A 27,641-nucleotide genomic window follows, 5' to 3' on the forward strand; every position below is an offset into this window, starting at 1 on the left:
TCTACCTGTGTCCCATTGTGTGTTTCTTAGTGTCTGTGAAACATGAATCGAAATTTTGTATGTCATTAAGAAGACTGAATATTTTGCCCAGGAAAAAAATACATAATTTAATTTTTAAAAATTACTGTTTAAAATATTCTTGATGCTATTTTTCTTTTCACTAATAGCTAACATTTCTGAACACTTACTTCGATACAGAAACTGTGCTAAGGACTTTAAACACATGATTTCATTGGATCCTTAATCAACACTGTGGGATAGGTGCTATTATCTCCATTTTCGAAGCCACCTTAACTTCACCTGAGCAAAATGTAATAGTGGGATAATTCTGAAGCAGCTTAAAGGCATCCATAGGAAAGCATCAGTATTATAAATCCTCGTTTGTAGATGTTTATGATGTAACATTAAAAAGGCACTGGAGAAGGGGAAAAGCCCTCACTAGAGCGCTAAAACACAACACAAAGGCCTCTCGCTAACACAACACTTTTCTGCCAAATGTAAAAGCAAATGGTTGTATTGGGTGGTTCTGGCTGCACATTTGTAGAGCAATTGTGCGTAGCCAATTACCCACTTGTGCAGGGTAAGAACAGTTTGGGTTTTGCAAATGAAGAGCCTGATTCTGAAGACCTCTTTGAGTTGTTCTTGAACATAAGATCCACAGCTGATTTGGAAATTGTGTAAATTAAGCTATTGGCTTGTTTTGTTTCAATAATACTTGGGAATTTTGAAAATTAACTTGAAGGTAGTACAAATCTCCAAATATTAAAGGTTAAATACTTATGGTTTCTGTGTCCAGGCAAATATTTGAAGGCATTTTGAATATTTGCTTTTATTAATCTGTATCACTGATTAGGTATAGGTCTTGCCAGACAACTTAGTTCACTTCTGTGAGCTAGTTCAGTTCTTTTACATAAAAGCCTATTGAAAGACATAAAGAATATGGGCACCTGGGTAGCTTAGTCGATTAAGCAGCCAACGCTTGATTTCAGCTCAGATCATGATCTCAAGGTTCCTGAGATCAAGCCCCACGTCAGGCTTTGCACTGACAACACAGAGCCTGTTTGGGATTCTCTCTCTCTCCTTCTCTGTCCCTCTCCACCTCTCTCTGTCTGTCTCTCTCTCCCTCTCTTAAAATAAATAAATCAATAAAAACTATAAAAGAAAACAAAAAAAAAAGAGATATTAAGAATTGTTGATGCAATCATTTATTCATTCTATCAACAAATATTTCTTGAACATTAGTATGCCCCTTGCAATCTGTTAGGCACAATCTGACACCATTTTTCTTTCCTAGCACCTGCAGTATGATCATACATACTAAAGAGAGGCATATAATACATTTTTAATAATAACTAGTGAAAACACTGAGTTTATGCAAAGGAATAAAAGTATACTGTACTATTCATTTCTTTTGATAAATCACTTTGTGTGGGTAATTTAAGGAAAACATGACTTAACCACACCACATCATTCTGTTTTATACTTTTAAATGTATACAACTTTACTGAAAAATAAAAATGGATAATAATGACCAGCCTAAAAAATTACTTAATCTAAATCAAAACTTTTAAACTCGTTTTATTAGAGACACAAAATTGTAATCATTTTAATAAAACTTATGAGAGTTAGGTGACTTCATCCCCTGCCCCAATAATTGAGCAAGGGGTGAGAACTGCCTCTGTGCTATCCCACTGTCTGGATTTGAGTTCTGTTTCAGCTACTTGCTGTGTTAGGTGAATTCTTTGGAAGAATGCAATGTACTGAAATACTGTCGCTGTTTCTCCTATTTAAACCTCCATCAAAACTAGCCCAATTTGGAATTGCCTAGCTTATAGCACCTTGATTATACATTGTTACTATTACTGTCTATATACTTCTGAATACTTCAAAATTGCAGGAAATTAAAAGCCAACATGAAAGATTAGCTTATAGGCTCCATTTAAATTCTATTGGATTATAAACCTCTTGAAGGCTGACATGAGTATAGATGAAATTTCTGTGTTTTTCATCTTTATATTCCTGCATTACCTAGCACTGTGTTTCTTGGACAAGGAGCTTTATAATAAATGCTCATGGAGTTGCTGAGTATAGTTAGAAGTAATGTTAAGAGTCCTTTCTTGGGGGCGCCTGGGTGGCGCAGTCGGTTAAGCGTCCGACTTCAGCCAGGTCACGATCTCGCGGTCCGTGAGTTCGAGCCCCGCGTCAGGCTCTGGGCTGATGGCTCAGAGCCTGGAGCCTGTTTCCGATTCTGTGTCTCCCTCTCTCTCTGCCCCTCCCCCGTTCATGCTCTGTCTCTCTCTGTCCCAAAAATAAAAATAAACGTTGAGAAAAAAAAAAAAAAAAGAGTCCTTTCTTGGTGAGGTTTAATTGCTTTATATGTCTTCAAAATAAGTGTAAACTCTCACCAGATATTGGAAACAGTACTTTGTACTATTATGGTTCTTTTGAAATGCTGAATGTCCAAATGAAAGACCACAAAATTCTACCATATAATAGAACTTTTAAAGCAGGCCATTAAATTAGGAACAATCTCAGAACACCTGGGTGGCTCGGTTGAGTGTCTAACTCTTGACTTCAGCTCAGGTCATGATCCTAAGGTCGTGAGATCAAGCCCTGCATCATGCTCTATGCTGAGTGTAGAGCCTGCATGGGACACATTCTCTATCCCCTTCTGCCCCTCTCACCTGCTTGGGCTCTCTCACTCTCTCTCTCTCTCTAAAATTAAAAAAGAAAAAAAAATAACTTAGGAACAAGCTCACAAGCTGTCAGATGCTTTAGGTTCTCTATTGGTTTATGAGAAATGGAAGTTTGTGTTTGGGCTATTATTTTAAATAAGTTAATGCTTTTAGAATATTTGAGAACAATTATTAGATCACTGAAAGTCCTGACATGTTATCTCAGTTTGTGTAGCTCTTTGCATAATACAGTCTTAGCTATTGAAGTTTTCACTCATAACATATTCCTGTCTGTATCATAAGCCACATGAAAGAAGTACTAGCTGTCTCCTCTATCTTTTAAAGTTGTGAGCTCTGGGAGAAAGATTTAAAAATATTTAATAACCTTGATTCTATCAAGTTTATTCAGAAATCGAGATACAGACTGGATAAAAAAGAAAAGCACCACAAGAATTAGAAATTATATGAAATGGCATAAATGCAATCAGAAGTTAGCACTTACCTGAATACCAACCCTCCCCAAAGTTTTTTAAAATTTTTGGTTTCCATGGAGAGAGAGAGAGAGAGAGAGAGAGTGAGTGAGTGTAGTGTGTGTAGGTACATAAAACCATAATAAAACACCTGACAGAGTGAAATCCCATTTGTAATACCACAGTTACATATTAATCAAGGAAAGGGCAAATTATTTGACAAATCCAAAATGAAGATTGCATTAAGTTGAAGTAAGGAAACTAGCAGTCATAAAAAATACATTCATTAAAATATCTACCTATAGGGGTTATATATACATATCCTATACGTATCCTATACGTTTGATTATTGAATACATTTCTAATTTTCTTTCATTGTCCATTCTCATAATGTAATCCTTGTGTAAAATCAAGAATTAAAATTAGAGTTTCTGGTAACCCACAAAATCACAAATACAGAGAGATAGTCAGAAGTTGACATTTATACATAAGAATTAAAATTTGAGCCTTGATGACCCCAAAACCACAAACAACAGAAGAAAAAATAAACAAATGAGACTACCTCAAACTCAAAAGCTCTGCACAATGGAACAAATGATTTAACACAATAAAAAGACCACCTACAGAATGGGAGAAAACTTTTGCAAACAATATATCAGATAAGGGATTAATATCCAAAATATCTGAAGAACTCAGTCAACTCCCTAACAACAACAACAACAACAACAACAACAACAAACAAACAATCCAATTTAAAACTAGGCAGAAGAGGGACACCCAGGGTGGCTCAGTTGGTTAAGCGTCCAAATTCAACTCAGGTCATGATCTCATAGTTGGTGAGTTCGAGCCCCTCTACTGGCTCTGTGCTGACAGCTCAGAGCCTATGGCCTGGTTCAGATGCTGATCCTGTGTCTCCCTCTCTCTCTTTGCCCCTCCCCTGCTTGTGCTTTCTCTCACTTTGTCTCTCTCTCTCAATACTAAATAAATATTTATAAATGAATGAATGAAGGAATGAATGAATAAGTAAAAATAGGCAGAAGAACTAAATAGACAACTTTCCAAAGAGAACATCAAAATGACCAACAGACAGATGAAAAGATGCTTAACATCACTACTATCCAGGAAATGCAAACCTAAACCACAATGCAATACCATCGCTATATCAAAGTCTCAATGAGTTAATGAACGTCTCTTAGAATGGCTGTCATCAGGAAGAGACGATAGGTCCTCTTAAGGATGTGGTGAATATAGAACTTTATACACTATTGGTAGGAATGTAAATTGGTTACAACACTATGGAAAACAATGTGGAGGTTCCTCAAAAAAATAAAAATAGATCTGCCATATGGTCCAACAATTATGCTTCTAAATATATACCCAAAGGAAATGAACACAGGATATCGAAAAATTATCTGTGCTAACATGTTTACTGCAGCATGATTCCCTATATGTTGCCAATATATGGAAACAACCCAAATGCCCATCAACAGGTGAATGGGTGAAAAAGATGTGGCATGTATACGCAGAGGAATGCTATTCAGTTACAAGACAAGAAGATAGCCTCCCTTTTGTGAGAACATGGCTGGACCTTGAGCACATTATAACCAAGATAAGTCAGAGGAAGAGTGGTACTATATGATAGCATTTATACATGGGATCTAAAAAAATCAAATGTATACAAAAAGATAGTAAAATGGTGGTTACCAGGGAATGGATGGCAGGGATAGCAGTGATGGTGTTTAAGGGTACAAGCTTATGACAGGTATTAAGTAGGCCATCAAGATCTGATGCACAGTATAATGAACATAGGCACTAATAGTATACTATAATGTATAATGTATGTAATACAAATACTGCTACATTAGCAAACATATTACAACATATAAATGTGTCCAAGTAACACACAGCATACTTTAAACTTATGCAATGTTACACATCAAATGTATTCAATAAAAAAAATTTTTAAAAGTAAAATTTGAGCCATGGAAGATACTAGCTTTATGCCATAGACCACCAGCATAAATTGACAAACAGACAGTATACTTAAAGCTTGGTGAAAAGTGAATTCGAAATAGCGGAGTTGGATTCTGCTTAGTTATCTAGCTCCAAACTTAAAGTGCCTCATTAATACAGACAGTGGAGGGGCGCCTGGGTGGCGCAGTCGGTTAAGCGTCCGACTTCAGCCAGGTCACGATCTCGCGGTCCGTGAGTTCGAGCCCCGCGTCGGGCTCTGGGCTGATGGCTCAGAGCCTGGAGCCTGTTTCCGATTCTGTGTCTCCCTCTCTCTCTGCCCCTCCCCCGTTCATGCTCTGTCTCTCTCTGTCCCAAAAATAAATAAAACGTTGAAAAAAAATTTAAAAAAAAAAATACAGACAGTGGAGTAGGTAAAAAAGGATAGTTCCTGATTTAAAGCATCTCTCAAATTAATGTTAGTTTACCTTATGCATAGTTCAAATTCTTTAAGTTGTCACGGAACATTTCACACAAATAGGGTTTCCCTGAGTGGGATCCACTTCCCTGGTTTCAATCAATTAAAGGCAGAGCATTTCCCTAATCCCTATCTCTAGATCAAATAGTCCCTCTCCATGAATCTGTTTCAAATGTTAATAAAGTTTTCATTTCCAAAAGGTTCAAAATGACAGAACAAAATTCTCTCCTCTTAAGAGCACGAAAATGACTTCTGTTTCTGTCTGCAGGTAGTGGAGGACATGCTGGAGGACGAGGAAGAAGAAGATGACAAAGATGACAAGGTAATTATCTTTCCCAGCACTTGGGTACCAGGGGATGGGGAAATGTAGACATGACACTGTTTTCACAGACAGTTAAAAAAGGAGTTGAAGTGTTTGAGTCCAGAAAATTGGACAGCGCTGTTTATCATCCTAACAATGCCACTGCATGTTGCAAAGAAGGAGAGAGGGCTATAAATCCTCTTCGCTTTTGTCCAGAGCTGGGTCAAATATTTTTCTGCCAGGAACAAAAAAAAATAATTCAGCTTGTCTGAAATTTGATAGCTCTCGTGAAGATAACAGCAGTGACAACTGTTTTTGAAGGGCAAAAATTTGTCCTATCTTGAGTATTACAAATCGGGCTACACTTCGGAGGAAGAGAGAAGTGAAAAAATAGCAGCCTGCTTAAGTTCAACATGGATGTTGTCATCTGTAATTTTCAAAGAATTGCTCAGCAAAAGAACACACGTGTGTGTGGAGGGCTTCAGAGGGCATTTACATAATCCCAGTGCTCATGGTCCTTGCCTAGACTTGACTTGGGGTAGCCCTGTGGCTCCTTGGTCAGGAAAGCCCATTGACAGGTTATTTTCTGATTGCTGGTTGGCATGGGAATGATGACCACGGTAAAAAAAAAAACAAAAACAAAAACAAAAACAAAAAAACAAAAAAAACCCAGCTAGTTTCTGGAATCGCTTGGATTGGCTGTCCCCTGTGTGGAGAGGGGATAACTGGAGGGATGAATTAGAATGACCTTGAACCACTGTGGTGGTGGTGTCTCGGGTCAGAAGAAAGTCTTTTTATGGCAAGGAGGATAGTGATGCTGGTTTAGCAAAATCCTTGGGCATTTCTAGATCGAAAATCTAAAAGGTGCTAGAGTGAGATTGGGAGGGAAGAGAGAATATCATTCATTATTTCCAAATTTTTTGGCATACAAAACCAGATTTTGACCTTCACTGGAATCTTATTTCTATTATAATAAAGCAGTGAATTTTTGGAATAAAGGAGAACAACAGTATATCTTAATTTATGCCCTTGACCTTTGATTCTAGTAGAGATGTACAGTTATATCCTTGTATAAGAATTCACATGCTGGAAGCAAGCATTAGAAATGTAAAAAAAAATTCACAGCGATTAGTCAAACTCCCACATGATTTTTTCTTGACTAATATTCAATGCTAGAAGGAGAATGAAAACATAGACACACACACACACACATACACACACACACACACACACACACACACACACACACTTTCTCCCATCTAATGTTGTTCCAAATATTTTTAAATTGATAGAGATTTTATGTGAAATTTTTCTTCTGTATATCATTTGGTCATTAGTGACATCATCAAACATAAACTAACAAAATCTCCTTCCTACAAAAACATGTATGTGCTTGTTTTTAATGTTAAATAACATGAACATACACTTCTGGCAATAAATGATATGATTTATTGTTAAGGTCAGTGTTAGAGCGGTAGAGAGCTTGTATTTTAACTCAACATGCCAGCCCCAAATCATCATTTCTCTGCTGATAAACACTGAGCTGCCATCCATTTATGGCTATTTTCCCTTGCTTGTTGCTGCTTTATTATTAAAGCCACCATAAAGATTCATTCCAGCAGCGGGCGTTTCTCCAGAAATGTTAATAAATGGAAACCCTTAGTGAAGTCTAGTACTTCAATGTCCCTGCTTGAAGTCAACCTGTATTTTTTTTAGCCAGTTTGTTGCTACTCCAAACCACTAATCTCCCCTTTATGGTCATTTTTTTAAACAGAGAGGATGTTAGGAGTGGGAAGCAAATAACACTTGGTTAACCACCTCCCTAAAACCTAGATGTTGAGTGGAGCATGCCAGGTGGAAACAGCACCAGGTCTCTAGAGTGGCATCTATTGTCGTCTAGTGTTTAGGGGTCTGGAAATGACACCCTGGTTCTAACACATTTGCAGATCTGGTTACCAGAGTTGATTGAAAGTGAGTGCTTAAATTACTGTGTGAATTCTACTGTATTCTTGCGTGCAGGACGCTGACAAACAGTGTGTTTTCCATATGAAAGGGTTGTGAGCTGATTTTCATAAATCCAACCCTTTATTTGAGGGATATATAAGGAGGCTTTTCTTTTCCAGTCACAATGCAATTGATAGCATAAAAATCATACCTGAACAAAAAGAAAATCTCAAGTATAATCATTTACCAAAGACTTTTAGGGGCTTGCGTAATGGAAGAATCCTAGAGTGGACGTGTTAAAATAAAAAGTTTTTACCATAAGAAATGAAAATATGAAAAGATCCTTCAAGTTTCCATTTACCAGCTTCTGTCTCTTGAGTGGCTGTCATAGTGGCAAAGGTTGTAAGTCTTGGCTATCAGTGTGTCTGAGTGAGAGAAGGGTAATTTCCTACTTTAAAAAATTCATTGGTTCCTCTGTTTAAAGTTTGTGTATAGAGTTGTGCGTAATGGAATTTCAGGAGAAAACAAATGTGTTTTTTTGCCGTATGAGCAGGCACTGACCTCTAGCTCTCATTATTTCTCTGTTTTCTCATATGGCATAATAGTGGGGTCAGGTCAGTGAGTCCTCTTATAGGATAAAAGTAAAAAAGATTAATAAATGTGCCAAAGCCTCACTTTAATTGAACCTGAAGCATATGTTGCAAGTATGTAAAATATGTCCCAGATGTTACACCAAGGCTGGTTTCTGGGCTTTCCCTGATTACCACAAGGCAGCTATTAGTCCTATAACCTTTGGACTTGGGGGTAAATGGGGTATTACGTGGCACAGAATGAGAGCACCTGTTTTCCATTCAGCAAAGACCCCTGGCAGGCTTTGCCTAAGCCTATCCATATGTTTTCACTTAGCAGATTGTTGGGCGATTATGAAAAGTGTCTTTCTTTAGAGCCAGCATTGATATTAGTCACTCACAATGAAAGGGCAAGTCATTGGCTACTTGACAAGGTCCGTGTGGGCATAAACCGAAGTCGTTTATTTCATTTCAGCTCGAAGTGTTTTCCCTCAACATAATTATATAGATGGCAAAGACACAGGTACAAGAAGTTGAAGCGGACACAGATTATAATTACTTCGCATAACAGTTTCGTAAGAGCTTTTCTTTAGTGCTAACTTCAGCACCTGGGAAGACTTCGGTTAAAGTTAGTAAAAGCTAAGTCACGATTCACCTGGAACCCCAGATCCTAAAGCTTTTCCATGCAATGGGCTTTTGAGGATTTTTTTTTTTCATGTGTCCTTCTTTTTTTTATTAAAACAGCTAATCATTCAGGTGAGAGTTTGTGATCCTCAGACTTAGCCTTCATTCTAGGATCCATTGTCCACATTTGCCTGAATCTAAAGTTGGGTGGCTTCTCTCTTAATCCAATTCCACGGTTTTCACAAAGGCAGAGAAGATGGGTTTTAAATGGTGGTTCTTAGTTATGAATCATTGACTTGTTTCACTTATCTGCATTATGTAGTAGTACTAGATGAAGCTCTACCGGAGATGAAATTTCTCCTGAATTAAATGTTAGAAAGACATCCTACTTTGTTCTCAGTTCCCTTTGTTGTAGAGCCTTCTCTCAGCCATCAGCCACAAAGTCACAGTTTGATCTGATTTTTGACCTGACACCAAATCCTGCCTTTGTGGTTAATAGAATATCTTAGTAAATACTTAAGGCTTAGCTAAATTACCTAGGTGGACCTATCAATAAGCCATCTAATAGTGTTTTTGACCGTGTTATTTATAATAATACATTGGTCAATCTGCATAATCTAGACATCTAATTAATGAAGATCAGCTTTCGTTTTGTAGCTTAAAAAGTTTAGGCATGCTTCCCATGGTGTGTTCTACCCTTGTAATGGGATCCAGCTGCAATATCAGGAAGCAGAAGATAGAATGCAGGTTTTCCTCAGGATAAGCATGGATTCAGACGCATGGCATACTACTAATGTTTATTGATAAAAGATATTAAAGTGTTCAGGCATTTATGCTTGCATTGCTTCTCCTTTTTCCTCAGCCATTATGTCAAGGTTACTGTGTTTCAAGATAACTAGATGCAATGAATGAAACATATCTGAGTTACTTCAAAATACACAGATTGTTTGCTTTAATTCTTGAAATCTCTGTTTTCTGCTTTGATTCTCCAGCCCTACAAATGCATACAATATACCCAGGATGCATACATCTCTGCATCTCAAATCAAGGATGGGATGGGGGAGGAGATAGCTCTGATATGTGATAGAAGAAGATTCTAATCTGGCAACATGTTCTAGTTATATTTCATGAAACAATTACATGGTGGGGGAGCCGATCAAAGCTTTGGAGAAAGGCAGGGAAAGAGAAGTCAAGAAAAAAAATTATTTAAAAAAATCTTAATTCACATTTAACTGGAATAGCATTGTATTAGTTTATTAGTTTTCTATTGCTGCATTGCAAATGACCACAAACTTAGAGGCTTCAAACAAGCCACATGTATTAGCTCTCAACTCAGCAGGTCAGAAGTCTAGGCATGGCTCAACTGGGCTCTCTGCTCAGAATCTCACACTCAAGGTGTCAGGCTGAGTTCTCATCTGAGGCCCTGCAGAAGAATCCACTTCCAAGCTCATTCGGTTTGTTGAGAGAATTCAGTTCCTTATATTTGGAGGACTGAAGCCTTTGTTTTCTTGTTGGCTTTTCACTCCCACTGGTTACTTTCCATGGTCCCTCCCATCTTTACATCCATCCATGGAGAAGCTCCCTTTTGTCAAATCTCTCTAACACTTTAACTCTCTTTCTTCAGGAAGAGCCTGGTCCCTTTTAAGGGTTCACCTAATTAGATCATGCCAACCAAAGATAATTCTTTCTTAAAGTCCACTGTGCCATCTAATATAACCTAATCATGGGATGGCTATACCATTATATTCCTAATTCCCTTCCCCTACAAAGTGAGGGGATTATACAGAACATATACACCAGGAAGTAGGAATCTTGGCAGTCATCTTAGAATTCTGCCACTGCATCTAGATCCACTCAGGCTCTGGAACAAAAATGGAACAGTCTTTGTGTTCCTTGTATGTATCTATTGCCAGGCAATGCCATAACTATCTTACAGTAAACAAATTAGGAAAGCCTGCCTGCACAGACACATCCTTTCAAAGATTGTAGGAAACATCTCATACCAGAGATACAAACTGAAATATATTTTACTGAGGTAAACTTTATATTTTAAACTGAGTTATAGTACAGTATGTCCTACTTATTATCTAGTTCCCTGGGGTGAGGGATGGTTGGGCATGCAGAAAGCCTGATGGGAAACATGTTCTTTCCCCTTGTTGCTTCCTTCTTGGGAGAAGAACAAAAAAGAATAAAATAGGCAAAAAGCAAGGAAGGGTCCATTCCTCCTTTAGGGGATGTATTGGTGCTCAGACCCGCTAAGGTGATAGATAGCACACTGACCTTGAGTCAGCAGGAACACTCTACTTCATCTAGAATCATAGCAACATTCACACTAGAGGATGCCCAAGAGAAGTGTCAGAAGGATGCCTTGCTGCCCCATGGCTTTCTGCCTCCTGCAAGGCAGGAAGTCTTCTGAGTTTGCCTGCACAGTCACTGCCCTTACCCTGCCTCTGCTGGTGTTGCCCCTGCACAGCCCTTGGGCCAGAGCCCATCTGCCCCACCTGGCTGGACCCCTAAGATGAAGCTCTGCAGCCTTGTGACTCTGACAGATGTGTCAGGGGAGGTGTCCACAAGGATTGGGGTTTGCTTGATAAGTGCTGTGAGCCAGACTCCTTAGTAAGAGTTCACAACTAGGGGCTTCTGGCACCAGGGCACCCAGGTGTTTCTCATTCCAGGACTCCCCTGTGGGCCAATAAAATTCCCAAGATCCTCCGAACAGCCCCACACACTCAGCACATCCCAGCCCATCTTCTCCTTGCTCCTCCTAGTTCAACTTCATTTAAAAATGGGGAAAGTGCTCCAGCCAAACATGGGTGCATTGCCAAAGGTGATACAGATAATAAGTGGCAGAGCCAGGGCTGAAACTCAGGTTTTCCAAGTTTAGCATCTTTATCCTTCCTTAAAACTAATTTTTCCTGGAAAATAAAAATCAAAGAACAGATGCAAATTACTTTAAACATGCTCTTTAGGCATTCTGGTAGCATAATCAGGGAGTACAGCATCCATCCCCAGCCAGGAGCTCTTTACTTCTAGGTTTCCAGTTCTTCACACTGCTTTCGTGTACATTCAGCCCTTTCCCACTATACCAGCTAAGCAGGACTGTGGTGAGCGAGTAATAACCCCTCAAAGATGTCCTGCCAGAAGACAGGACATCTCTGCAGCCCGAGAGAGGGTGTGCCCTGTAATGTAGGCTCAACAGCACAAGAAGCAGCTGAAGACCCAGAACTACAGCAGCAGAAGGAGCTGCTGGACAGCACCCAATGTGGGGGAGTATGGAGCCAAGGCCAGAGCACTGGCGCTAATAAAACAAACTGATGGGGGGCAGGGGGCAGGGTAGGTTGGAGGGTTGAAGGGCTACACCAGCTTTGAAGACGGAGGAAGGTGACCACAAACCAAGACATGTGTGCAGCCTTTAGAAGCCGGAAAAGGCAAGGAAGAAGATTCTCCCCTAGAGCCTCCAGAAAGAAATGCAGTCATGCCCACATCTTGATTTTAGTTAGCCCTGTGAGACCCACTTCCAATGTGCGGACCGCAAAACTATAAGATAATAAATCTGTGTCATTTAAGCCACTAGGTTTATTCATTACAGCAGCAATAGAAACTAATACAGGTGCCTTCCAATGGCATCTTCCCCCCCCCCCGCCCACACACACATATATATGTACATTTTAAAGCACTAGATCTAAGCTCCTAATTTTTCCTTATTAACTTAATCTACTCTTCTATATAAATATGGCTACACAGTTCTTCATTCAATATGGAAACTAAAACAGTATAGCAAAGCAAATATTTTTGTCCGAATTGCCTTAGTTTTTATTCAGAAAAGCTTGTCCGAAGATGAGAGTGGGTTTGTACCCATCTCTAGTGCACGTGCTTACTTTCCTGTTGAGGAGCCTGTATTATTCATTGGTGACTACAGCACCAAAGCATGGTTAACTTGACTTTTCATCAGGAGAATTTCACTTCCTTAGATCATTCATTCTATTCTAGAAAGCATCAGGACAGAGGGTATTAGCCCTATTTAGGTCACAGACCCTTTGAAAACCTGAAGAAAGCTGCAGATTTTTTCCCCAGGGTGGAGAAAAAATATGTAAACACGGAAAAAAAAAAAAAAAAAAAAAACTTTTCCATGCCTTTTTGTATTGCAATGGATGGAAATTGAATTATTTTTCAGAGTAAAGTATTTTTATAGAGTCATACCTCTGTTCCTCTCACTACCTTCCTCTTGACATTAATGCCTATTTTCCTCAAACACCTGAGATAAATGCAAATTTTTCAAGTAAAAATAAAGTTTAGTTCAGCTCAAAAGTAAGCTTCTACAAGAAGGCTGATGTCTGGCTTTGATATTGAAATTATGGAGTGGTTTTTGACACAGCAATAGGCTTGTTATTTTTGACATCTGTTTGACTATGACTTTTCAGTTGCATGGCAATACGTGCTTAAAACACTGACTTGGCAAAAGAAAACAGCAAACAAAATGGGAGCTGCTGTGGCTTTATTAGATGAGGGTTAAGCATAGACAAATTCCTAGAGTTCTCCAAAGACCTTGTTGAATTCCTATCATATTGTGCTGAGGATATCATGTTTTAAATTGTTTGCTTCATTAATGCCTCATCATTATTTTTTTTAAAAAGGATTAAGGGGCACCTGGGTGGCTCAGTCGGGTAAGCACCCAACTTGGTTTCACCTCAAATCATTATCTCATAGCTTCGTGGGTTCGAGCCCCACATCGGGCTCTGTGTTGGCACTGCAGAACCTGTTTGGGATTCTCTCTCTCTCCCTCTCTCTCTGCCCCTTCCCCACTTGCACTTTCTCTGTCTCAAAATAAATAAACTTAAAAAAAAGGATTAAATATTCACGATTCCATGTTAGGGTCATTGGAGACAGAATTAGCTTTTGAAGAGTTATGATTCCAATTGTCTGTGGGTTTCCAGCTGTAAACAAATTGAAAACTTTCATTACTCCTTGTTCCAGTATTCAAAAGTATTTCTCCAGCCTCAGAAAGCTTAGGTAAATGCCCCAACATGCCCTTCTGCATGGCAGTTGAGTTAAAAGAATTTAAATAAGAAGATCGCCTTAGATAATTTGGCAAGAATAATCACCAAGTAAAGCAAACCATGAATGGACTGTTTCCTGTGGTTTATTCTCATCATTGGATTTCCTTTGCCTCAAAAAAGCAGAACTCATATTTGAAAGTCAATCACATGTTTCAAGACAGGTCCTCTGGAAAGCTAGTTATCGTCTGTACTGCAGCAATGAACTTACTCTTATACTCCCATTATTTGACAAAACCTCTTGAAATAGTGTGTCAGCTCTGGCTCTCAAGAGGTTGACAACATCCGTAGAAACAGACACAACTTTTTCAGGATCGCTGGCAGAATCGTTGACACTGGCTGACACCACTGCATGTTGAGATGAGAAGCATGTTTCTTCACCAAAGCAGCAGAACCAGATGTGTTGCCAAGCATCACAGATGCTCTATCGGAGCCCAGAGTGCCAAGATTTTTATTCTGCCTGAAAATTTGTTTGGCAAAGAAATTCTTCACCATGTTAAAGACATTGACTCTGCAGATTCTCAAAGAAGTTCACAAAGTAGGAATTCTTTGATTGTAAGAACTTGTCGACAGGAGTTGGCTATGCAAATAGAGGTATCTATTTGTATTATTATGTGCAAAAGGGAGATATTAAAGACATGTCAGAAATTCTGTAGTGTTGACATCATTTGATGAGAACGCAACTTCAAGAAATGTGTGGCTTCACCAGCATCTTTCCAGTGACATGTAGGTTATTTTTCTTGGTGATATGATGGATGCAAAAAATATTTTAATACAGGTCTTTTTTTTTCCTTGGGGCAAATCCAAAGCCAGGTAAAGTCCCAGTTGTTAATAACCAAAATGTATTTATATAAAGAAAAAAGATACACAATGTCCAATAGATTTTCACAGTAGGCAGCCTGAGCTACTCCCTTTAATTTTATTGGTTGCATACTTCTATTGGCCAGAATCCTGCCACGTAAGAAATACTGTACTTTTGCATCCCATTAAACTCCATAATTAATAGAAAATCAATAGATATGAAAACCTCATGGTACTGTTTTTTTTTTTTCTTTTGAAATTTTCCTACTTAAGCTAGACTCGAGGTAAACAGAGATGTATGGCTGTAGTCATGTTAGCACCATGTGTTTTCTTAGATTCCTATCCATAGTAAACCATTCTAGAGGTCTTAACATTATAGTGACAATATTACCTATCTGTTTACCTTCGATATCAGATTGCTCGCTGTTCAAAATATGTTTCCCTGCCTAGTGATCTCCGGCCTGGCCATGTATCTCACTTTGGCTGACCTAGGCCATTTCCCAGCCAAAGGTTCAAGAGCCATCCTTGGCTCTGCCATCTCTCCTTTCCTTCTGAAACATAGCTGGAACTGTCCGCATAGGAGGTCCTTGTTTAGTTTGAATTCTAGAATAAAGGTGATGTACAGCCAACCCATAAGGGCATGTAGTATGAACAAAAAATAAACCTGAGTTTTTATTTTTATAAGCTTTCATGATTTTGAGGTTTTTGTTTTTGTTTTTGTTTTTGTTTTTTTACCATGACGTAATTTAGTCTAGGCTGGCAGATAAAATATTCGTCCATATTACTTGGTGTGAATCAAGGTGTTAATATTATAATTTCAAAGAAAACAAATTTTTTAAATAAAACTAATCAAAGTCTCAGAAAGGAAAATTTAAAATATTTTTTTCTTCTTAAATTCACAGATCTACCCACAGACCTTGAAGCCCAGTCTCAGATCATTCTGCTGTTAGGTCTCTCTCATTGAAAAGTGCTTTCTTTTCCCCATAAACTTAAAGTGAAGGACAAGACACTGGGCAGACAGATAAATATGGCAGAATATGGACCTTTCAGGAATCGCTGTCTGATGGGACCCTTGATTATGTAAACTAATAACTACAATACAGTGAGAAAAATGTTGTCATAGAGTTATAAAGAGTTTGGGTGGGAAAAACAGGAAGGTGACCATCTTCACAGACTTGTCAGCAAATGTTGCACAGTAGAGGTGGCATTTAGTTTAAGTCTTGAAGGATGAGTGAGAATGTACAAGGAAATGTGGTATGTGAATTCAAGGAGTATTTGGTACAGTAGGAGCATAAAGTGGAGGAAAATGACACTGGAAAAGGTAAATTTAAGATTGTGAATGCTTTAGCCATCAGTTAAGAAATTTGAATTATCTTCAAGCAGTGACAAATCAAAGGCTCTTTTAAAATAGGGAATTGTCATGATGACATTTGTGCTTTTAGAAGGAAACTCTGTCAGGGCACCTGGGTGGCTTAGCCGGTTAAGCATTCAACTCTTGATCTAGGCTCAGGTCATGATCTCATGATTCATGGGTTCTCCCATTCTCTCCCTCTCTCTTTCACTCACTCTCTCTCTCTCTCTCTCTGTCTGTCTCTCACTCTGCCCCTCTCCTGCTCATGCTCTCCCTCTCTTTCTCTCTCTCAAAATAAATGAATAAATTTTAAAAAAGAAGAAAACTCTGCTAATGGGCAGGTGATGGAATAAGAAGGAAACGAGACTTGGTCACCTGCATGGCTCAGTCATTTAAGCATCTGACTTTGGCTCAGGTCATGATCCCAAGGTTTGTGAGTTTCCGCCCTGCATTGGGCCCCCTGCTGTCAACACAGGGCCCACTTCTGGTCCTCTGCCTCCCTCTCTCTCTGCCCCTCCCCTGCTTGCATGCTCACTCACTCTCTCTCTCTCTCTCAATAAATAAACATTAAGAAAAAAAAGAAGAAGGAAATGAGATTCGAAGTAGAGAAATATGCGAGGAGGTGCCACGGTATTCCCAGCAAGAAATAATGTCAGCCTGCACTGAAACAGCAGTCATGATAATAAGAAAGAAACAAATTTGAGAGATACTTTTAATAGTAAATGTACTAAGATTATTGAAACAATTTATGTTCTATAGAATAAGGGAAAATTTAGAGTTGCTGAGGACTATAAGATGCTTGGCTGAGATATCCTTGTATTTGTGAAGCACTTCACATGTTTCAAAGTACTTCCATTTCTTTACCTTAATTTAATGTTCACAATAACTCTGTGTATTGGCTTATCAAGTATTATTCCCATGCTTCAGTATCAGGAAGATTAACTTGGCTAGTGGGGAAGTAGCTAAGATTAGAAACCAGATAATGAGACTAAAATAGAGAAGTAGTTGAATCTGAAAACAAGTTAACTTATCTAAGAAGAAGGTTAAGTCTGGGAATTAGGTAACTCGTCTGATGATGAAGAAACTGAGGTCAGAAAACTAACTCTCTAATTAACTTTCCTTCCTGGTCATGTTGTAGTAAGGCCTGTTGACCCACCCAGAGATGACTACTAGGTCACTTGGTGTGCAAAATTGCATATTCTGGTCAGTATAGACAGAAAGTGTCCTCCGTGCCTGCCCAGCCCTCTTTTCCTTCAGCACTAGGTCTTAAGAGAGCCTTTGAAAAAATGATGGCAACAGGTCCATATTCAGGACCTCTTCCCCATTTAGTGTGCTTTCACTAAGTGAACGCAGATCCAATGTGGAAGCAAGAAGTATCAATGTAAAAGGATGCAAAATATTTTTGATGCCTCAAAAGTTGGTTCAGAGGAAAGGCATGTAACAGCCATGCTTATTCTAGCTTTGATCTAAAACTTTAGGAAAATACGATGCAGGAGGATCATGGGTCAGTTGAGAAACCCCTTCTATTGTCACTATTTATAAAATGAAAAGACTGAAGCCTCTGAGTAACTCTCTCAACGTCACAAAATAAGCGAAACAACCAAACTACAAACTAGCCTGTTTGTCTCCAAAGCCCGCCATTGTTTTGCATAACAACCTCCCAGTGCCTACCCCCTACAAAAACCCACTTAGTGACTAAAGTAATAATTTCCATTCTTTCATTATTCACTGGCTTCACTGGGCTCACCTGGGCAGCTCTTGCTCGAATCACTCTTGTGGGTCTAGCCAGCTATCTGGGGCTGTGGTCCTCCAAGGGCTTGACTAGGCTGGACATTCCAGATGGCTCAGTTGGATGACTAGGGGTTGTTGCTGGCTTCTCATGATGTGGCAACTCAATTCTAAGAGGGAGAATGATTCCAACAGTGAATGTTTCAAGAGATCCAAGCAGAAGCTGCAAAGCTTTTTATGATGTAGGCTTGGAAGTCCCAGAATGTCACTTCTGTCATGTCCTACTGGTCAAACAAGTCACTAAGGCCAGCCCAGATTCAAGGAGAGGATGGCTTTGGTTCTACCTCTTAATGAGGAGTGTCAAGGTCCTATTGCATAAGAATCTAAGAGATGGGAGATATTATGTGGCCATCTTTGGAAAGTAAAATCAGCTACCATTTCTAAAGAAGAAAAGCTCCTAACAGATGTCCAGTAGCATTAAGGTATATGAAGCCTGTTGCCTAACAGGAGACTTTCTCTTTATCTAAGGTTTATCAGCATATAGTGCTCGATTAGGTTATCTCAAAACTTAAACAAGCATAGTGCCTTCAAATTGCCAGGTGTATCCAAAGTTTATAATCCCGTATATTTTTATTTCATTTTTTGTTTTTGATTTACAAGTGGAGAAGCATCAAAGGACTGACTGAATTGTCATTCTCTACTTCGCTAAAACCTGAAAGTGCTACCTAAATCTTTCTTCTTCTGCTTTGTCCATAGATAAGAATTCAGCCCAGAAATTTCACTATCTAGCTGAACTCTCCCTTGAAGCTAGTTGGTACGTAGAAAGGAGTCATAAAAAAAAATCCTTTTTAAATCCTATTCAGACTATACTGGGCATCCATTGTCCTCTACCAGTGAAGGAAGACAAAATGCCACTGTCCAGTGTCCTGGAAGTCAGGCTTTACTTGCTCTGACTGGCTGCCAAAAATGAAAAGCCAAGTGAGGAAAGGAGATTGCAGAACATTTCCCTATTAAAGCATAAGAGTTTCTTCTTTTTAGAAAATGTAATTTGAAATTGCCAACAGTTCACATCTGGTATTTTACTAATTTGTTCAAGGATATTTCTCATAGGATTTAAAAGATGACTGATATCTCTGAAAATTTTGTTGTACAAACTCTAAGTAGCTCAGTCAAGACTCTTTTCCAGGATCCTTGGAGCTAATGTTTTTCTGCTGTAGTGAGGTAGCAGGATGCAGATATTAAAATCAATATTGAGCTCATCATACACATATATGCTATTTCTTGGTTCTGGTATCTGACCCATGTATTCTGATCACAATGATTTGGAAACAGAGACAGCATCTGTCTTCTCTGTGATTCCACACTAGAATATTTTGGAGACATACAAGGCAATATAATAAACAAATATACAGCTGCTGCAGTCTGATAATGTAATATTTTATTGATTATCCAAAAGAGTAACTACCCTAGGTATTAAGTTTTCTTGTCACAACCTTCAGTGCCTGGGGTAGTTGAACAAGTTCTTTTTTTCTTTGAGCTGACCTCAAAGTCACATAGTTTCTGAATCAAGGTCCTCGGATTTCATACTTTGGCAATTTCTTTCCTTTCTAATGGGGTATATTAGAGAAAATGTGTCACCTTTTGCACCATGTAATACCAAATCAGATCAGAATTCATGCACAATTATGTCAGTGGAAATCTAATAGTACAGGCTGGCTTATCTCTAGATAACACATGGAAAAATAAACTTCCCCGACTGACAGATTTACTTGATTTTTTTTTTCAGATAAGTTATTTGTGAGTAATCGAGCTAAAGAATGTAACTGGATTATTTTTCATACTATAAAAAAAAAAAAGACTCTCAACAGTAAAATGGTTGCTAAGTATCCAAGCTCTGTCACTCTGTCCCCCCCTCCCACACACACACCCCTTTTTCTTTGAAAAAGTTCCTGGATAATGAACACAAAAAAAGAACAAAAAAAATTTTTTTTTGCATTAGCTATATTTATTAAGAGGAAGAGGTCTAACAGCTTTAGGAAAACAAAATTTACATAAAACATTTATGTAAAAATAATGTTAGTTGATAGTTATTGATATTTAAGTAACACAGGCTAGGTGGTAGTCTACCTGGGAATGGTATTAGGCTGCCTAAAAAGCCTTCATCTGTGTTTCTCTTTTATAATCAGAAAAAGTCAAAGCCCATCGGTAATCTGAAGTCGTCTTGAAACCAATTAAAATAATTTAAGATAAGTTGTACTGCAAATGTGCTTTTTAAGTGTTTTAGACTTAGGATGTCTTAGGGATGTTGTAACCCCTTTTTAATGTTACTATTTATATATAACTACCATGTGTATAGTATTACACCTTTAATGCACTGTACTAGCTGTCACTTGAAATTAAGTGCAAGCATGTTCTTTTTTGGCCTTCAGTTTCTCCTACATTAAACGTTTAAATAATGGTACCAGTAGTAAAAGGGTGGGTAGCATTCCCAATGGAAACTCACTTCTGCATCTGGTTGCGTTGTGTTCGGGTTTCTGCACAAAAGATATCGCAATATCGCAATCTCTTAGTGTTTACACACCTGGCATCCAGAACTCTACCTGATGTCTTTTCTCAGGAAATTAACGGAATCAAAGCTTATGGTAGGCACGTTTGATAGATATACCTTGTCTGTAGAGATCTGGTGATAATTCTATCAGAGTTTGTCCCTGGTTGATCATATATCTATGCATTTTTATATCTTTGTGGTTTTCTTCACCAACTCTGTGCTTGCCTCAGTGCCTTCATTAGAAGGTCAGGTTCTTAGGATTTAGTAATTCACCTTGAAAACGTACTGTAAGTTGAATGTATCAAGCATGAGTTTTCCCCACTCAGCATGAATTTCAGAGCATTAAAAAAAGACAAACCCATAGCTAAAATATTTTCTTGATCTCTGTTTTTCATTTATACAGAGACAAGTAAACAGATGCTTACTGATTTCAGATGTTTCTTTGTTTCCATAAGTCATGTTTACTTTTTATATTGTAATGATAGTATACAAACTTTTCTCCCTCATAATAAAACTGCATTTTCCAAACATACAAAACAATTAGTTTTAATGAAAGAGACTATCCACATGGGAGCCACTTGGAAGGGTTATAGCTTATGTGAAAACAATTGATAGGAAAATTAAAATTCCTTGTATTTATTTCTAAACATTTCCCTTCCCACAATCTAAATCATAATGATAGAACTTCCTGTGTGAATCTTTTCCCATAACAAGTAAAATATGGTAGAAAGAGAACAACCTTTTTTTTTTACAAGAGTTGACCAACTTTGTCACCTTTAAGTATGTTTGCATCTATTTACATACAGCACAGAAATGAAGGTGAAAATATTCTGATTAAGAAAAAAAGAATCAAGATAGGGTATTTTTCTCTCATTCAGTATGAATGATTCATTCAATTCATTCTTTCATTCACATATTCATGCATGTATGCACATAATAAATATTTGTGTACCTATGACAAATGTCTGTTCTGTGCATCAAATATAGATACATTGTAAGAGAGTAGGTTTCTTTTCCTTTGTTCACCATCAATCTCAGACATGCTGTACGTCTGTTGCCTCCATTTACTCCCCTCTTTTGTTCAATCTTAATTCTTTCCTTCGTGGCTTCCATTTATAACACTGTTCCCTGAACTTGTTCCCTGAAGACATTAATAACATCATTCGGCCTTCTACCTTTTTAGTGCATTGAGCTCAATGCTATCTTAGCCACCATTTAATCATATACCCTTCTATCTCCCTGGACACTCAGGTCTTTTTACTCTAACACTTCCATGTTCATTATTTGTCTTCAGTGTTTGTGTATCTCCCACTTTTGTTCTTTCTTAATCTTTGTCCACAATTTTAACTATCACTTCAAGGAAGATAACTCCAAAATCTTTACTTTGATTCATGTATTCTTTCCACTGCAACAAGTATTATGTACTTGTAACGTTCAAAGCACTACGCTATGTTCTCCGAAGGATACAAACAGAAATGAGGCCTAATTCCTCTTCTCAAGGAGCTAAACATTTCTGGTTATGCCTTCTGTCCCAAGTCTGTTGTGTCTTTCCACCCTTTTGTACATTGAAAGTTGCTTCATCATAAACCCAAACACAGTATATTTCAATCTGAACTTCTATTCTTTCCTCTCAAAAAAGCGTCCTTTGTAGCTCAAGAATTTCTACCAGTAGCGCAAATATTTTACTCATGAAGATGCAAAAACTCGAATCATTTTTGGTGGTTTTCTCTAACCTGTAAGAAAAATACTATAGATTTTGCAGTTGCACTCTTCCTTACTTTGTATCTTCCTCTTAAGATTCTCCTGATATGCTCTTACAGTCTACATGAAGTGCCCTTTCTGCTTATTCAAGACCCATTCATCCTTTTTGTTTTTTGTAGTATTATGGTTTTATGAACACAGACATGATGTGCACATAAACTGTCTGTATGTTCATTTTCTTCGCTGCACAGCATGGCATTGGGATTGTGACTCTGATGGCCAGCTGAGCTGTTCTTTCCACAATGGCTTTGTGGTTCTCAGAGGAGACATTGTGGGCAATCTCTGCACAGTAAGATTTGTTGCACATCAGCAGCATTTCAAGCTCTTTGACATTGCAGACTAAGAACTTCTGGAAGCCACTGGGCATCATGTGCTTTGTTTTCTTGTTCCTTCTGTCACCAATGTCAGGCATCAAGATCTGGCCTTGAATCTTCTGCGCACCCTATTGTCAATGCCTCTGGGTTTTTACCAGTTGCACTTAATTTTGACATACCAGTCTGACTGATGCCGGGTGACTTCTTCCTCTTTTTAACGATCTGGGGCTTCACCAGAGATCTGAGGTCAGCCATGATGCTGAGTGAAAGATGGCTGCCACCTCCCCAGGTAGCACTGAGGAGCAAGATCCATTCATCTTTAAAACCCAGCTGGAATCTGCTCTCCACCCCAGATCCTGCCAATTAACTCTTTAGCCAGTGATGACTGTACTTCAAAACACACAATAATGTGTTTTTTCTCCTCAGTTGATATTCATCTATTTTCCCTTCCATTTTTTAAAATTATGTGCACTATACTGAGCACTTCACATGTATCATCTCATTTCTTGTTCACGACAACACTATTAAGTAGTTCTATCATCCACTGTGCTAGGCTAAGTGACTTGTCCAAAGTCACAACTAAAGACTGAAATTAGAACCCAGTTCTGTCTAGACTCCAAAAGCCCATGATTTAAACCATTATGCCACATTCTTACAACATTTATGTATTAATTAATTAATTCATGGTCTTATTTAATTTAATGTGTAAGTCTCCACAAAAACATTATAAACCATAGTGACAAAAACAGTATTATAACACATATTAAGCACAATGGTATATAAATAGTAAGCATTTGGTTAAATGCTCAGTGAATAGAAAGTTCTATGTGTAAGAATGGAAAACAGCAATTCAGATATCAGAGTCCCATAACCACTCCAACTAGCCATGTTGTATACTGGATATTATTTAGCAAAAGAAAAGTGATTGTCCTATCATCTTCATTTTGCCAATATCTTTCTGATCCCTTGCCTCATATTTACATATCCCATAAGGAAACAGAATTGGATCTACCTTTGCCATTATGATATTAAAAGGAACTTTCTGCTCCCTATGTGTAGAATTCATTCTATAGTCCCATTCACATTCACTGGTCTCTGAGACCCAGTCATTACACGTGGTGCCAAGGATGATACAGAGTTGAATGCAGTTTCCATCATCGCAGAGTTCCAATGTGTTCCCATCAGTCACTCTCTTTTGTATTCCTAAAACCACCACTTGGTTTCAAATCTCTCATACCTCAAATGAGCCACCTTCCAGCGACTCTCAGCTATAATGTGTTCTTAAGAATGCCTCCAAAATTAGCTTTAGATTTTTTGAAACAGGGTAGCATAATGGTTAAGAGTATTGGTTCTGGAACCGGGCTTTTGTATGCTGTTAGGCACAGTACTTCACCTCTATCCCTCTGTTTCCTCATCTTTAAAATGGGGTTAATGATAGTTCCTACCTTATCTTGTTATAAGGATTAAATGAGTAAATATGTATAAAGCTTATAATGATGTCTTTATCATAAAACAAATTTCATAAGTATAATGTTATTAGAGTGGTGTTATCATTATTGTTAGCAGCAACAGCAACATTATCAGTCATGGGAGTCCAGGAAGATTGTTATGTTATTAAATGGAAGAGAGAGAGTCTGAGTAGGGATAGATTTTAGAGGGAAAGAAATTACTTCTGTTCTAACATGTTGAATCTGAAATGTCACCAGGCCATCAAATTAGGTATTCCAGTAGATACTAGAAATATAAATCTGGAATTCAAAGAAGAGGTTATGGCCAGAAAGTTAAATTTGAGCAGTACTAATTACAGATAAAAGTAATTACTGAAACAGAGGCTGTTGAGAGTGCAGGGAAGAGGGCCAAGGACAGTTCTGTGGAGAATGCCTCTATTTAAGGGGCAAGACAGGATGAAGAACAGAGCATATGGCTGAGAAGGAATCATAAGAGTGGTAGGAGGGGAATCAGAAGGGTTGCTGTTATGGGAACCAAGAGTTTTGAGAAACGTATTACTAGAATTAAATATGGTAAATGCTCATGGAAGATGACAACTGAGGGAAAAAGTCATGAACATTGATGATTCAATTAGTGAAAACCTTGGTGCTTGTAGTTTCCCTAGAGTGGTGACAGCAGAAAGCATAGGGTATGTTGAAGGCAGCATGTATGGACTGCTCTTCAGAATGGCCTCACTCTGGAAGGGGAGGGAAGGAAGGACAAGAACTTAGGATCTTGGCAGGAATTTGAGTGTTGTTTTAGTCTTGGGGAACTCACACTATTTCAGAAGGAACAAGTGGGGGAAGGTGGGTTTACAGAGCTAGAAGAGTACAAGCTCAAGGTCTCAGAAGAGATAGGATAGATGGAGGGAAGAACACTAGAGAAGGGATTGAGTTTTGTGGGAGATCCAGGATGGAAGGGTGGGTGTTGAGGAAGTACACATGGCCTCTTTCTTTCAGCAAAGTGGGAGAAATGGTCATCTGCTGTGAATTCAAAGTTAGGGTGGGTCATATGTGGAATTTGAGAAACTTAACAGAAGACCATAGGAGAAGGGAAGGGGAAAAAAATAGCTTCAAACAGAGAGGGAGGCAAACCAAAAGAGACTCTTTTTTTTTTTAATTTTTTTTTCAACATTTATTTATTTTTGAGACAGAGAGAGACAGAGCATGAATGAGGGAGGGTCAGAGAGAGGGAGACACAGAATCCGAAACAGGCTCCAGGCTCTAAGCTGTAAGCACAGAGCCCGACGCGGGGCTCGAACTCACGGACCGTGAGATCATGACCTGAGCCGAAGTCGGCCGCTTAACCGACTGAGCCACCCAGGCGCCCCCAAAAGAGACTCTTAAACACAGAGAACATACTGATGGTTGATGAGGGGGAGGGGAGAGGAGGAAACGGGTGATGGACATTGAGGAAGGTACTTCTTGGGGTGAGCACTGGGTGTTGTATGTAAGTGATGAATCATGGGAATCTACTCTCGAAGCGAAGAGCACAGTGTATATACTGTGTGTTATCCAACTTGACAATAAATTATATTAAAAAAAATTTAGGGTGGGAGGCTCTGGAATATGGAGGAAGTTTGAAAGAATATCTGAAAGGAATGTGATAATCAGTCAACCCCAGAATGACTGGATGGTCAAGCAGCAGTGAAGGCTCGGCTGGGGCCACGTGACGTAAAGTGAGTATGTAGCAATGAAAACACAACAGTTCATGGTTCATCAACCCAGAATGATTTGTACACAAACAGGGTAATACAGAAAGGACATAGAACAAGTTTCAAAGAAAGATGACAAGTGAAGTTAGAATTAAGCTGATGGGCTGGGAGAATGGTGAGGAGTTAGAAGGAGGAAGCCCCTTGATCAGTGGGATAGGAAAGGCTTGCCCACCAAATGAAGATGTAAATGACAGAACTAGACTGTTGTGTTACTCTAGACACTTCACATTGTCTCTCCCTCCCTTCCTTCCTTTCTCCTTTCCTTCCTTCCATCCTCTCTCCCTCCCTCCCTTTCTTTCATTCTTTCTTTTTTTCTTTCTTTCATTCATTCTTTCTATTTTGTTTATCCTGGAAAACTCTTCCTGGACAATAAAAGAGGGTATATTTTAAAGTTAAATGTACTGTGATAATTCTAAGAGCATCACTCCAACTGTTGAATAAGGAAAGTGGAGTTTTGTTCTCCATCTTCTTTAACTTTTCACCTATGGCTTTAGATGAAGTCTGCTTGAAAAGAAGAAGAAGGTGAAAAAAGATGTCAAAAAGAGTTGTAAATTATAGAATGACATCTACCCTGCAGTTCTGTCACTCTCACTAATATTGCTTAGCATTCTGAGTTTTAAAAATAACGCAGTTATTGAGATTTAAAACTCTGCGGATGCAGAATACATTTTGGAAAATAAGACTTTTTACTATGCATAGCCAATTATAGTCCACTGAGAAAATGATGTATTTTTCCAATACATTTTTATTATGTACTTAACTGACGGACCTTCCCAGCTTCTTCATAGACATTCCACTCCATCAGCCACTGTACATAATATACTTCGTAGGAATCTACTTAAATTTGTATTTACCTGTGAGGCTAGATTGGCTCCAGAGGACACAGTCCTTTTTTCCTTGAGTAAATTATACATATTTTAGAAAACTATCTAAAAACATATTTACCTCATATGGAATTCTGGTCTCCAGGGTAATTAAGACCAGTTTTTAAAAAGCATAGCCAATGCACTTTAACTCTCTCAGGTAAATAAGATATATTTTATAATCATCTAAGAACGATTTCTCTCTTCCTTGCCTTCTCTTTCCCTTCTCCTGTAACTATCACCATGCCTCTTTTATACACATATTTAGTAATTATTTCAATGTTTCCTCAGATACTGCTTTTCTCTCAGGGGCTGGCACACCAATTACACTTTCCTTCCATTCCATGCACTGGCAACTCAACACAAAAGAGGCACAGCCTATCCTACATACAATTTCTGTAAGAGAAGTTACTTTGTGAAGATCCAGATTCTTCATATACAGTTTATTTGGTTTTCACATTTTAAGAAGGACTTACAATATTGGGGCATTTACCCATTAGAGCAAGCATAGAATTTTGTTGGTTAAGAGATGCCAAATTGAACTGTATTTTGAGCTTACACTAAAAATAGAAGGAATATCTAAAAAGAAATATGCAATAACATCACTGTAATGTTTTGCAAAGCCACTATCTACCACAATCGTTATTAAAAACCAAAGAAATAAATGAAATTTCCTAGAAAAAAAATGCTTTCTCACTTAGCTATTTTGCACTCCTAAAACATCCTTTACACACTGATTTCTTTGCACACATTGAATAATGAAAATGCACAACCCATTCTTCCTTTGTCCTACAGAAATATTGCAGTAGTTCCCTCAGGAAGAAAGCAGTAGGAAATCCATGTGACAATAATTGTTAGGTGGTTTGTGCCAACCACGTGAGAGTAAAACTAAAAACTTGGGGAAAAGGTATTTTCTAGAAACTGTAAGATGAATGTAACGAATAGAATAATGTCTGGTTTGTTTCTCCTCTTCTTTGCCTCTGAGGAATAATCCTTTACATTTCATGA

At 38.3% G+C, this 27,641-nt stretch overlaps 1 protein-coding gene across 10 annotated transcripts in view; it reads left to right on the top strand.

Annotated features, from left to right (window-relative positions):
* The window catches only part of MCTP1 (multiple C2 and transmembrane domain containing 1), a 534,454-nt gene that overhangs the window by 454,784 nt on the left and 52,029 nt on the right, over nucleotides 1-27,641 (top strand). For 8 of the 10 annotated variants that reach the window (XM_040448423.1, XM_040448370.1, XM_040448398.1 and 5 more), the window contains one exon: nucleotides 5,842-5,895. In XM_040448423.1, coding sequence (XP_040304357.1) covers nucleotides 5,842-5,895 — 54 coding nt within the window. Of the gene's footprint in view, nucleotides 1-5,841; nucleotides 5,896-14,377; nucleotides 15,548-15,768; nucleotides 16,334-27,641 lie in introns of those variants that run through there. The other 2 variants (XM_040448430.1, XM_040448439.1) reach the window with 2 other exon arrangements.

The sequence above is a fragment of the Herpailurus yagouaroundi genome, unplaced genomic scaffold (assembly GCF_014898765.1).
Source record: "Herpailurus yagouaroundi ecotype Mexico unplaced genomic scaffold, PumYag 29, whole genome shotgun sequence".
NCBI lineage: Eukaryota > Metazoa > Chordata > Mammalia > Carnivora > Felidae > Herpailurus > Herpailurus yagouaroundi.